Source organism: Neomonachus schauinslandi, chromosome 14, assembly GCF_002201575.2.
Source record: "Neomonachus schauinslandi chromosome 14, ASM220157v2, whole genome shotgun sequence".
NCBI lineage: Eukaryota > Metazoa > Chordata > Mammalia > Carnivora > Phocidae > Neomonachus > Neomonachus schauinslandi.
This window is the reverse complement of record NC_058416.1, coordinates 45,062,098-45,075,321: the sequence shown is the minus strand read 5'-3', so window position 1 is coordinate 45,075,321 and position 13,224 is coordinate 45,062,098. Positions and strand designations below refer to the sequence as shown.

General features: G+C 40.2%; 1 protein-coding gene and 1 pseudogene across 3 annotated transcripts in view; one reads left to right on the top strand and one right to left on the bottom strand.

Moving 5' to 3' along the window:
• Positions 1-13,224, top strand: part of PSMA8 (proteasome 20S subunit alpha 8) — a 44,266-nt gene that overhangs the window by 8,443 nt on the left and 22,599 nt on the right. For 2 of the 3 annotated variants that reach the window (XM_021686266.1, XM_021686265.1), the window contains exon 2: positions 4,995-5,121. In XM_021686266.1, the coding sequence (XP_021541941.1) occupies positions 4,995-5,121 (127 nt within the window). The remainder of the gene's footprint in view (positions 1-4,994; positions 5,122-13,224) is intronic. The other variant, XM_021686267.1, reaches the window with a different exon arrangement.
• Positions 7,160-10,724, bottom strand: LOC110576918 (annotated as a pseudogene).

Here is a 13,224-nt window from a genome sequence, read left to right as displayed (position 1 = left end):
GATGATTCTGGCTGCCAGTTTTGTAGAGTCCAACCAACAGACTTGAGCAATGGAAACTTAACCAAGGCAAAAGGGTCCATAGTGACTTCCAACCCCCTGGCTGAATACAGATAGGCCCATCAGGCAACCCATCTCTAAATATCCATAGGCCATAACTAACCAATGGGCTACTTAAAACCAGGCACAGTTACCAAAAAAGGGAAAATTCCGTATGTCCCCATACCTCCTCACCTTCCCCCTTTATTTTATTTTTTTTTCCTATTTATTTTATTTATTAAAATATTTTATTTATGTATGTATTTGAGAGAGAGAGAGAGAAAGAGAGCTCGAGCAGGGAGGAGGGGCAGAGGGAGAGACTCTCCAGCAGACTCTGTGCTGACTGTGAAGCTTGATGCAGGGCTCAAACCCACCATCCTGAGATCATGAGCTGAGCTGAAATCAAGAGTTGTATGCTTAATCGACTGAGCCACCCCAGGAACCCTTATTTTATTTATTTTACTTACTTTTTAAGTAGGCTCCAGGCCCAGTGTGGAGCCCAACGTGGGGCTTGAACCCTGAGATAAGACCTGAACTGAGATCAAGAGTTGGACGCATAACAGACTGAGCCCCCCAGGTGCCCCCTCCCTTCCCCCTTTAAATCCAGCCCCCACCCACTGCCTTCTGGCAGACAGCCTCTTCTTTGCTGTCCTGCTGCTTCTCCCTGTGGTGTATTCAGTAAAATTCTATCTCCTTTGTTCCGCTTCAGGTGAATTCTTTCACCACCTGCGCCACCGGCTTCTATTCAATCGTCACCCCACATTTGGGAACCCCCATCTGATCGGGAGAGATACCACAAGTTTGTGATACTTTTAACAAGTTATGAAATAGTTTTCACAAATAGTCTTCTTGCTTTTCTAGTGTTTTTAAAGTAGGTGTGGATGTTGAATTTTATCAAATGCTGTTGTAGCTTTTGTCATTGACTTTATACTATTTGTTTTAGTTAGGACTATTTCAGTTGCAAGCATCAGAAACACAACTCAAACTGATTTAAACAAAAACTGAGGATGAGTTTGAACTGCATGGGTTCACTTATACTCGAATTTTTTACAATATAGTATTATAAATGTATATCTCTTCCTTATGATTTTCTTAGTATTTTCTTTTCTCTAGCTTACTTTATTGTAAGAATACAGTATATGATGTACAAAATATGTGTTAATCAACTGTTGATACCGGTAAGGCTGCCAGTCAACAATAGGCTATTAGTAGTTAAGTTTTGGGGAGTCAAAAGTTATACACGAATTTTCAACTGTACAAAGGGATAGGGTTGGCACCCTTAACCCCTGCATTGTTCAAGGGTCAACTGTATTGAATCAAGTACCCAAAGGGAGCAGGGGTAAACCTTCCTTTTAGTCTCAATTATATGGCTACTAGGGTCTTAACCATCTGAGCCCGCTACTAGGGTCTTAATGATATCCCTAGAACTGGTATGTCTCTGTCTCTCTTTCCCTCCTTTCCTCTTTTCTGTCTTCCTCTCCATCTCTTGCTTCCTCTACGTATTACTTTCACTCTCAGACATGACCTCCCTAAGAAGTGGCTCCTAGATAGTCCTGGGCTCCAGGCTCCTATCAATAGGTAAAGAATTATCCTGTCTTCCAAACATTTGCAGTAAAACTTCTTATTTTTTTTTTTTTAAGATTTTATTTATTTATTTGACAGAGAGAGACATGGTGAGAGAGGGAACACAAGCAGGGGGAGTGGGAGAGGGAGAAGCAGGCTTCCTGCGGAGCAGGGAGCCCGATGCGGGGCTCAATGCGGGGCTCGATCCCAGGACCCTGGGATTATGACCGGAGCCCAAGGCAGACACTTAATGACTGAGTGCCACCGCGGCGCCCCTCAGTAAAACTTCAAGGATTTACTGTTTGATGAGGCTGGGGTGCATTACAGCCCCAGCTAAAGACTCAGTATTTCTCCAAGAAAAATTGAAGTGCTGTTGTTATCAGAAGGGCAAAAATAACAGATCTTCACTATCCCCTGTAACATTTATATTAAAAGATTTACTTTTATTGACATTCCTAAAATTCCTGGAATGAACCATAATTGTTTATGGAATATTACTGTTTTTCTGTATTCATAGATTCTATTTGTAAATATCTTGTTTAGAACTTTTGACATCAGCTAAAAAAGAAAAAGAATTTTTTGACATCAGCTTTTCTTTTTTTTTTTTTGACATGAGCTTTCCCAAGTGAAAATCATTAGTACTTTTCTTTATTTAGAAAATGTTTTAGGGGCGCCTGGGTGGCTCAGTTGGTTAAGCGACTGCCTTCGGCTCAGGTCATGATCCTGGAGTCCCTGGATCGAGTCCCGCATCGGGCTCCCTGCTCGGCAGGGAGTCTGCTTCTCCCTCTGACCCTCCTCCCTCTCATGCTCTCTGTCTCTCATTCTCTCTGTCTCAAATAAATAAATAAAATCTTTAAAAAAAAAATGTTTTATTTGCCAGATTTTAACATTGTTACATAGCTTTCCAAAACAGAGTTAGGAACATTTCCATTTTGATCTGTACCATGGAATAATTTATTTTTTTTTTAAGATTTTTTTAAGATTTATTTTTTTATTTGTCAGAGAGAGAGCAAGCACACAAGCAGGGGAAGCACCAGGCCAAGGGAAAAGCAGGCTCCTCACTGAGTAAGGAGCCTGATGTGGGACTCAATTCCAGGGTCCTGGGATTATGACCTGAGCTGAAGGCAGAGGTTTAACTGACTGAGCCACCCAGGTGTCCCATTCATGGAATAATTTAAATAGCATAGGAATTACCCATAACAGATAATCGGGAAAAATTCATCCATGAACCTTCTAGGCATGACACTTGTTTTTGAAATTATCCCATGTTTGTTTGAGAGACTGTGTTTTCTATATTTTCTTGAGTCCGCATGGGCAGTTTTAAATTTTTCTAGTTTGTCATCCTTTTCACATTGGTTAACTTAGGGTTATAATTTTTAAATTCTTGGTTTTTCACAATTGTATATAGTTTTTACACTTTGCCCCTCTTGGCTAGATTAACTGAGACATCTCTTCATTATTATTTAAAAAACTATCTCTTGGTATTACTTATCAATTTTATTTTTTTCTCCCTAATCATTAATTTCTGCTTTTTCCTTATTCACCTTGTAAGCTTAGCTTATATACTTTTATTCCTTCTTGAACTTCTTGAATGAATTCATAATTATTTTTTTATTTGATTTTATAAAATGTGATTATGAATTTTCTTGTGAGAATAATTTTACCCACATACAAAAGACTTTGATATTAGGATTTTCATTATAAACATTTTCTAGGGGTGCCTGGGTAGCTCAATTGGTGTAGGGTCTGCCTTCGGCTCAGGTCATAATCTCAGGGTCCTGGGATCGAGCCCCTCATCAGGCTCCCTGCTCAGTGGAGAGTCTGCTTCTCCCTCTTCCTCTGTTCCTCCTCCCTGCTTGTGCTCTCCTTCTCTCTCTCTCTCTCAAATAAATAAAAAATATTTAATAAATACATAAATAAACATTTTCCAGATAGTCTGTGTTGGAAGTTTTGATTTCGTTATTAAGTCAAAACTGTTTAGGAGAGAATTATAAAACTTATTATATGTGGTGATCGATTAATTTAATTTCATTTATTACAATTTGGGGAAAATATTGAGATTTTCTTGAGTCATAATATATGTTATATTGTTATAATGTCCCTTGGCTTGATAAGAAGGCATAATTCCTGTAGGATATAAAGTTCAACGTGAGTCTCTTAGATGAAGGTGGGAATGTCGAGGGAGGGTTGTTGATTTTAGATAGGATGATTAGGTAAAGGCCTGTCAGATAAATTGACAGACTGGAATGAAGTGAGGGAACAGTAAGAGCAAAAACCTTGATAAATTGTCTTAAGTTTTATTTAATTGAAAGATGTGGGGCGCCTGGGTGGCTCAGTCGTTAAGTGTCTGCCTTCGGCTCGGGTCATGATCCCAGGGTCCTGGGATTGAGCCCCGCATCAGGCTCCCTGCTTGGTGGGAAGCCTGCTTCTCCCTCTCCCACTCCCCCTGCTTGTGTTCCCTCTCTCGCTGTGTCTCTGTGTCAAACAAATAAATAAAATCTTTAAAAAAAAAAAATAAAGATGTAATCTCAGGTCTAGTTCTATATTTAAACTGTTGTGTATTTCTACTTCAATGATACTAATTCAGAGCCCACCTATTTGCATAAGTAGTACTAATATCACACTTGGCTACAAGGCAATCATAAACACAAATACCTGTATCAAAATATTTAGATCACCAGTGTAATACAGAATTAAACTTCTCATCTATTACTCTTGAACTCCTGAGAATATAGACATGTTTCCGCGGAAGTCCCAGTTTGAGAACTACTATCCTTATACATTATTCTTTAGACATTTTCCCACTTCACTCCCAAGGGAAGGGATAGAGGGAAGAACAATAGTGATTCTTCTTGTTGTATTCATGTTTGAATGGAGGTTTTATTGATCAGTGAACTGGAGTGAAGGCATTTGGTCTTTCTCTTGGCTGCTTATAGCCCCCAAGCATTATCCCTCCAGATTGTGAGATACATGGGAGAGCTTTCAGAATTTTATCTACTTAATTTTCTATACTACTTCTGCTACCACCACTAGTATTGCCCATTCTATAAGGAATCCATATAGATTCCCAGCATTTTCTTTCATTTTGATTAAAATTGTTCCCTATCTAGTTAGCACTTCTTCAGGTGTATTGCTTGAGTTTAGAACACTCTTGTAGTTTCAGCGTTGGTGCTATATTCTTCCAATTTCTACATATTTGTCTTCTTTGCTTTGGGTTTGGAGAATGGGACTTCTAGTAATCCCGTACCTATGCAGCTGTTTTCTTGGAAGTCGACTTTTCTCAGCTTTATTGAATAGTTAAGGAAAAGCCTTTTCCTCTAAGTCATGTGTTAGAATAACTTCATTTTAATGTTAAAACTGACATTAATTATGTTTTTTTTTCAATCATTTGACAGGTTGGAATCCGAGGTACTGATATAGTTGTGCTTGGAGTAGAAAAAAAATCTGTTGCCAAGCTTCAAGATGAAAGAACTGTGAGGAAAATTTGTGCCCTTGATGACCATGTTTGCATGGCTTTTGCAGGTACTTATGGAACTACAGTAATAATACAGAGTATCATAGTGTAGTAGGGTAACACAGTTGGCCCCTCCTACAATCATCCTGCTACATTTATGCGACACATGGAGATATGCTCCATTTCTTAACACAAACAGTATACCCTGTCTTTTCCGGAAGATCACATCTCTATAAACATGGATTTCTGATAATTAGTTTTCATAAAACAGAAATATTAAAAGATACATATTATAGTACCCTAATTATAACTTCAAGTAGCTGTGTTTTCTTTTTAAACTTTTATTTTTAAATAATTATAGATATTCAGGAAGTCATTAAAAAAAAAACGGGGGGGGGCCCCTGGGTGGCACAGTGGGTTGAGCATCCGACTCTTGGTTTCAGCTCCGGTCCCGGTCCTTAGCGTGGAGTCTGCTTGAGATTCTCTCTCCTTCTCCCTAACCCTTCTGCTTGTGCGCTCTCTCTCTCTCTAAAATAAATAATCTTTCAAAACAAAACAAAACACAGGGAAGTCTCCTTTACCGAGTTTCCCCCAGTGGTAACATCTTCAAAAACGAGTAAATTGACGTTGTTACAAGCCACAGAGTTTATTCAGATTTAAACAGTTTTATATGCATTCATTTGCATGTGTGTGTGTGTGTGTGTGTAGTTTTATTAGACTTATCACATGTGTAAGTTCATGTAACCATCACCACAATCAAGATACACAACTCTTCCATCAACCGAAGACTGCCTCATGCTATTCTTCCTCATCTCTAACCTCTGGTAGCCACTAATCCATTCTCTTCTCCATCTCTATAATTTTGTCATTTTGAGAATGTTATGTGAATAGAATCCTGTGATATATAACCTTTTCATCTTAGCTTTTCTTGTTCAACATAATTCCCTTGCCATTCATCCAAGTTGTTGCATATATCAATAATTACTTGCTTTTTATTGCTGAATAGTGTTCCATGATAGGGATGTACCACACTTTTGTTAACAACTCACTTGGTGAAGGACATTTGGATTATTTCTAGTTTTTGCCCAGTACAAATAAAGCTGGTGCGAACATTTGTGTACAGGTTTTTGTGCGAACATAGGTTTTCCCTTTTTTTGTGATAAATGCTCAAGAGTACAGTTGCTGGGTCATATGGTAATGCATGCTTAGTTTTATAAAAAGCTGGCAAATTGTTTTCCAGAGTGCCTGAACTATTTTGCATTCCTACTAGCAGTGTATAAATGATTCATTTTCTCTGCATCCTCAGCAGCCTTTGGTGTTGTTACTATTTTTAATTTTAGACATTTTTATAAGTGTGTAGTGCTATCTCATTGTGGGTTTAATTTGCATTTGACTCATGGCTAGTGATGTGGAACAGATTTTCATGTGCTTTTATTTGCCTCTGTATTTTTTTTTTTTAAGATTTTATTTATTTATTTGACACAGAGAGACACAGCGAGAGAGGGAACACAAGCAGGGGGAGTGGGAGAGGGAGAAGCAGGCTTCCCGCTGAGCAGGGAGCCCGATGTGGGGCTTGATCCCACCACCCTGGGATCATGACCCAAGCCGAAGGCAGACGCTTAACGACTGAGCCACCCAGGTGCCCCTTGCCTCTGTATTATAGCAAACAAGGCATGTTTCTTGTCATGTGTGCATGCACATGCACCCATTTTCTTTTTATTTTTTCTTTTCTTTTTTTCCTGAAATAAGACTTTAGTGTGCACAAAGAAAGCTCACATTAGTGACAGAGAGAGGAAGGAGGGTGGGGCGCGTAGGTGGCCCAGGGAAACCGGGGGGTATGGAGACAAAGGCCTTACGGCAGAGGAGACAGCTGGGAGAGAAGGAGAGCTGAGGGGTGGGCCAGGCAGGGAGAGGCCCCATCCGTTGCCTGGTGCAGGTCAGGGGCAGTGTCAAGGCAGGCTCTTGCTTCATCACACTTGTCCTCCTCTGGCCTCTGTCTTTGCTCCTTCCTGTTCCCTGAGCCCTTTTCGCTTCTCACCAGAGCCAAGAGCCTGGGGCCAGCCCTGCCTTGCAACTTTAGTCTTTCCACGGCCTCCTTTAGTCTTTCTAGTCTTCTACAGGGCCTGGGGCTGGCAGTGGCAAGATTACTTTTTTAAGACAGATAAAGGCTATTTTTTGTCCAGTAAGGCACATATAGACCTGCTGCCAGCAGATGTAGGTCTGGGCAACCAGGTCCTTGAGTCTGGTCCAGTACATGGCCTGGAAGCTCTCCTGGATATTGGTGCTAATATGGAGGCCCAACTGCATGCACAGCAAGCTGCAGCTCTCACCATTGGTCTGGAAGAATGTCCTGGCAGCTGACCCCCACCCAGGCAGTGTCAGAAAGCTGTGGCACAGGTAGCAGACCTTGTGATCTGGTTTGGCACTGGCCTTTGCTGTTGCTCCTGGCAAGGTGGCAAGGTCTCAGAGCTCAGGTATTACCAGAGGGATGATGGCCTCATGAGGCTCAGGACCTGGCTAAGCAAAGACAGCTGGGCCTTCTCATGCCAGAGACAGAATGTCTCTTGCTGGTCCAGCATCTGCGCAAAGACCACAAGGCTGGGCTGGCTTCGAAGCTGTCTGCTCCAGAAGGTCACATCCAGGAAGAACTGCATGAGTGGTAATGGTGATCCAACACCTTGCTCAGGGTACAGCACAGCTGCTGGAGTTTCCCTGGCCACTCCTGGATGTTCTTGAGGAGCAGGAGCAGAAACTGCTGGAGATTGGTCTTGCGTGGCAGGCAGAGCTGCCCTTCCAGGCCAGCTCAGCACAGCAGCTCAGTTAGGCCCGAGAGGTCCCCATCGGTGTAGGCCCCTGGCTGTGCAAGGGTACACAGTGTCAGGAACTTATAGATATAGCTCAGGCTAATGTCTAAGGCAGTCTCCAGGGGTGTGTTCTGCTGCTCACTCCAGCTCAGCCTAGTGTCATTTATTTAAACACTTTCCCACTGTGCTGACAGGGCCCCTGCAGTCCCAGAGCAGGACTATGGGCCCCCAGGCTATAAAATGCTTCTATGACCTCTTGCAGTGAGGGGCACCACCAGTGCTTATCTCCATCAGACTGATGGAAGAGCCCATCCATGCTGAGATCCCATAGGAAGCCAAAGGCTCCTGAAGAAATTTCTGGAGGCCATGTCAGCAGCTGGAAGAGCCACTGGAGCAGGGGTACGTAGGTAGAGGTTGCTCACGAGGCCACTGTGCAGGAAGGACAGCTGCTGGGCCAGGGGCATCTGAAGAACAGCCCCTCCAGGTGTGGCTTCAGGTGTGAACAATCCAGGATACAATGCAGGAGGTGACATCTGGGTAGAAACACAGCCTCACTGGGATGTACTGGTGACACAGATAACCTCTCCACCAGCATCCTGTGCTCAGGTATGAGAGGCACTTCATCTTCATCCAGATCCAAGGGGCTGAGGTCGGAAAAGTCATGTAGAAGCAGCTCCTCCAGCTCCTGCTCCAGGGCCTGTTCCCGCTTCTGCAGTAAGTAATCTAAGCTGTTGGTGTAGTTCTCTGAGGCTTCAGAGGCGAACTGGAGCGAGCTATGGGTGTCCACCCCTGGAGCTGCAGCCTTCTGACTTGGGCCTGCCATGTTCCAGAACAGCTCCTCCAGTGAGTCCAGGCTCCCCTGGGGGTCCGAGTCCTGTGGCTCCTGCTGTAACTCCTCAGGTGGGCCCATGTCCTCAGGCCCTAAGGCCCCATTGCACCCACCCACCTCTGGGCTGTGGCCCCCTTGCCAGCCTACAGTACCCTCAGGTTCAGGAACTCTACAGGCAGTGGGCTCCAGTCAGTGGGAAACGTGTCCCTGGCTGCATGCACCTTGGGCTTCTTTGACGAGTTGTGAGTTGGAGCTGAGGAAGGACTGCAGTGGTGCCAGGTGGGGTGGAGGAGCCCCTGGTGCAGAGGATGGTTGAAGCAACTGCCCTTCGGGCTGCACAACAGGATGGGCACCACAGCAGCTGCTTTGACCCCTTCTGTCTGAGGAAGGGCTAGTGGAGTCTTCTGGGGGACTGGCCATCAGCAAACCACTGGACTTTTATCTTCCGGGGCCTCCCCCACGCCCCTAGCGTTGTACCAGCAGGTTGCACCTAGATGGGCAACAGCCATCCAGCACCTGGGCACGTGTAGACAGCCACACACACCCATTTTCTAATGATGTTTTTTCAAACCAGGATTTTTTATTGATGTTTAAAAGCCTTATTGAACAAAAAATAGCCTTTATCTGTCTTTAAAAAGTAATCATCTTGCCACAAAACAAGTTCTAATAAATTTTTAAAAGATTGAAATCAGACAAAGTATCATTTCCAATCAAAATGGAATAAAACTAGAAATCAACAGCAGAAGGAAAACTGAAAAAAAATCCATAGATGTGTAGGAATTAATACAGCTGACCCTTGAACACACAGGTTGAACTACACAGGTCCACTTATATGTGGATTTTTTACATATAGTACTATAAATTTATTTTCCTTATGACTTTCATAATAACATTTTCTTTTCTCTAGCTTACCTCATTGTAATAATACAGTATATAATACATATACAAAATATATGTTAATTGACTATGTTATCAATAAGGCTTTCAGGCAACAGTAGGCTATCAGTAGTTAAGTTTTTGAGGAGTCAAAAGTTATATGCAGATTTCAGTGGGGGGAAGGGATTGGCACCCCAACCCTTGTGTTGTTTAAGCGTCAACTGTACTCCTAAAAAACCCATGGGTCAAAAAACACATCAGAAGAGAGGCACCTGGATGGCTCAGTCAGTCAGGCGTCTGCCTTTGGCTCAGGTCATGATCCCAGAGTCCTGGGATCAAGCCCCACATTGGGTTCCCTGCTCAGCAGGGAACCTGCTTCTCCCTCTCCCTCTGCTGCTCCCACTGTTTGTGCTCTCTCTCTCTCTCTCTTTCTCTCTCTGTGTCAAATAAATAAATAAAATCTTTAAAAAAAAGGCATCGGAAGAGAAATTAGAAAATATCTTGAGACAAATGAAAATGAAAACACATCATATGAAACTTATGGAATGTAGCAAATGCAGTGCTAAGAGGAAAATTTGTGGCCGTAACTGCTTAATTTAAAAAAAAGAAGAAGGAAAATGTCAATTCAATAACCTAACGTTATACCTTAAGAACTAGAAAAGAAGAGCAAACTAAACCTAAGGCCAGCACAAGGAAGGAAGTAATAAAGATTAGAGATATAAAAAATAGGAGAACAAGAAACAAAAATCAATAAAACCAATAGTTTTATTCTTCGAAAAGATTATCAATATTGACAAAACATTAGGTTGTCTAAGAACAAAAGAAGACTCAACTAAAAGCAGAAATGAAAAAGGAGACATTACTAATGATTTTAAAGAAATAAAAAGGATTATCAGAGTACTGTGAACAGTCATAAACCAACAAATGAGAAGAAACTGACACATTTCTTGAAACATACAAATTACCTGTTACTCAAGAGGAAATGGAAAATCTCAACAGATGTATAATAAGTAAAGAGTGAATCAGTGATCAAAAACCTCCCAATAAAAAAACTCCATGACTAGATGCTTTCTCTGGTGAATTCTACCAAACTTTTAAAGAAGAATTAACACCAACTCTCAAACTCTTCAATGAGTTGAAGAAGGAATGCTTCCAAACTCATTCTATGAGACCAGCATTACCATACCAAAACCAAAGACACAACAAGAAAACTATAGACCAATATCCCTTATAAATATTGATGTAAAAATCCTCACCAAAGTACTAGCAAACCAAATTCAGCATATTAAAGGAATTATATACCATGACCAACTAGAATTTATTTCTGGAGTGCAAAGATAATTCAACACATGAAAATCAATATAATATACCATACTAACAAAATGACAGACAAAACTTCACGATCATCTCAATTGATTCAGAAGAAGAATTTAACAACATTCAATACCCTTTAATGATGAAAACACTCAACAAACTAGGAATAGAAGGAAAAGATCTCCACATAATAAAGGCCATTTATGAAAAACTCACAGAGAACATCATAGTTACAAAAGACAAAGCTTTTCCTCTAAGATCAAGAAGTCAAGGATGCCTACTTTTGTCACTTCTATTTAACATAATAGTGAAAGTCCTAGCCTGAGCAATTAGGCAAGAAAAAAAAAAGGCATCCAAATTGGAAAGGAAGAAATAAAATAAAATCTGTTTACAGATGACATGATCTTGCATATAGAAAACCCTAAAGATTCCACACACACACACACACAAAACTGTTAGAGGTAATAATTAAATTGAACAAAGTTGGAGGAAATAGTGTCAACACAAAAAAAATCTGTTGTGTTTCTATACACTGACAGTGAACAATCTGAAAAGGAAATTAAGAGAAATAATTCTATTTGTAGTAGCATCAAAAAGAATAAAATACTTAGGAATAAACTTAACCAAGGAGGCAAAAGACTTGTACACTGAAAACTATAAAACGTTGCTGAAAGAAACTGAAGAAGACACAAATAAATGTAAATGCCCCATTTATTTAAAATCTCAAAATACCTTTTTAGGTTAAGTTCCACTCATAAGAATTTTAGCAACATCATATACCCAACGCTTCCCATTTAGCTCCTTATGCAGCTCAGTCAGTTAAGTGTCCCAACTCTTGGCTTCAGCTGAGTCTGTGGAATAGGAGAAAAATATTTGCAAAACTATATCTGATAAGGGATTAATTACCAGAATATATAAAGAATGCTTAGAACACAACAGCAAAGAAGCAGACACCCCAATTCAAAAATGAGCAAAGAATTTAAATAGATATTTCTCCAGAGAAGATATACAAATGGCTGATAAATGCATGAAAAAATACTCAATGTCACTAATCATTAGAGAAATGCAAGTCAAAACCACAATAAATTACCACTTCACATCCATTAGGATGGCTGTTATCAAGAAAACAAAATAAGGATTAACAAGACTGTGGAGAATTCCAAACTTTGTGCACTGTGGGTGAGAATGTAAAATGGTATAGTCACTATTGAAAACAATATAGTGATTTCTTAAAAAATTAAACATAGAATTACCATGTGATTCAACCATTCCACTTCTGGGTATATATCTAAAAGAACTGAAAGCAGGGACTCAAAGAGATATTTGTATACCCATATTTATAACAGTATTAATCACAATAGGTAAAAGATGGAAAAGACCATGTATCCATCAGTGGATGAAAGGGTAAACATAATGTGTTGTATACATACAATGGAACATAATTCAGCCCTAAAAAAGGAAGGAAAATCTGACGCATACTACAACATGGATGAATCTTGAAGACATTATGGTAAGTGAAATAAGCAGTCATAATGGGATAATTACTATATGGTTCCACTTATATGAGAATACCTGGACTAGTCAAATTCACAGACACAGGAAGTAGAATGGTGTTTGCCAGAGGCTGTGGTGGAGGGGGAATGGAAGGTTATTTCATGGGCTCATAGTTCAGTTCGGGAAAATAAAGTCCTAGAGATGGATGGTGATGATTTTTCCAACAGTGTAAATGTTCTTAACTCCACTGAACTGTTTTTAAACTTAGAAATGGTTAAAATAATAAATTTTATGTTATGTACATTTTACTACAATAAAAAATTTTTAAAGAAATCATCTTAGTATAAGTGATATGGAATGCTTTAACTTCTAGTATGCATACTTTTATGACTTTAAAAATAATTTTAAAATATGAATATGACCTTTTAGCAGAGCAAAATGAGCATTTACTAATACACTTCCCCACATGTTAATTTATTTTTGTAATTGGAAAATGCCTAAATGTCTAATATTGGGGAACTAACATAATCAACCATGGCATATCCAAGCAGCTGCTTAAAAGTATAGGCTCTAGAACCATACCAACTGGGTTCTAAGCCAGACTCCCTTGCCCACTACACCTGTGACTATGGGCAAGGTACTTAACTGCTCTTTGCCTCAGTTTAGTCTTCTTTAACATGAGGCTAATGATAGTGTGTACCTTATTGATTTGTTACAAGAATTAAATGAGTTAATAGATAAGAAGCATTTATAACAATGTCTGGCATATATTATTAATATTACCACTACAATTACTACTACCACCATGTTATCATTCTTATTATTTAGTAGCAGTTAAAAAAGGAGGCATAGCC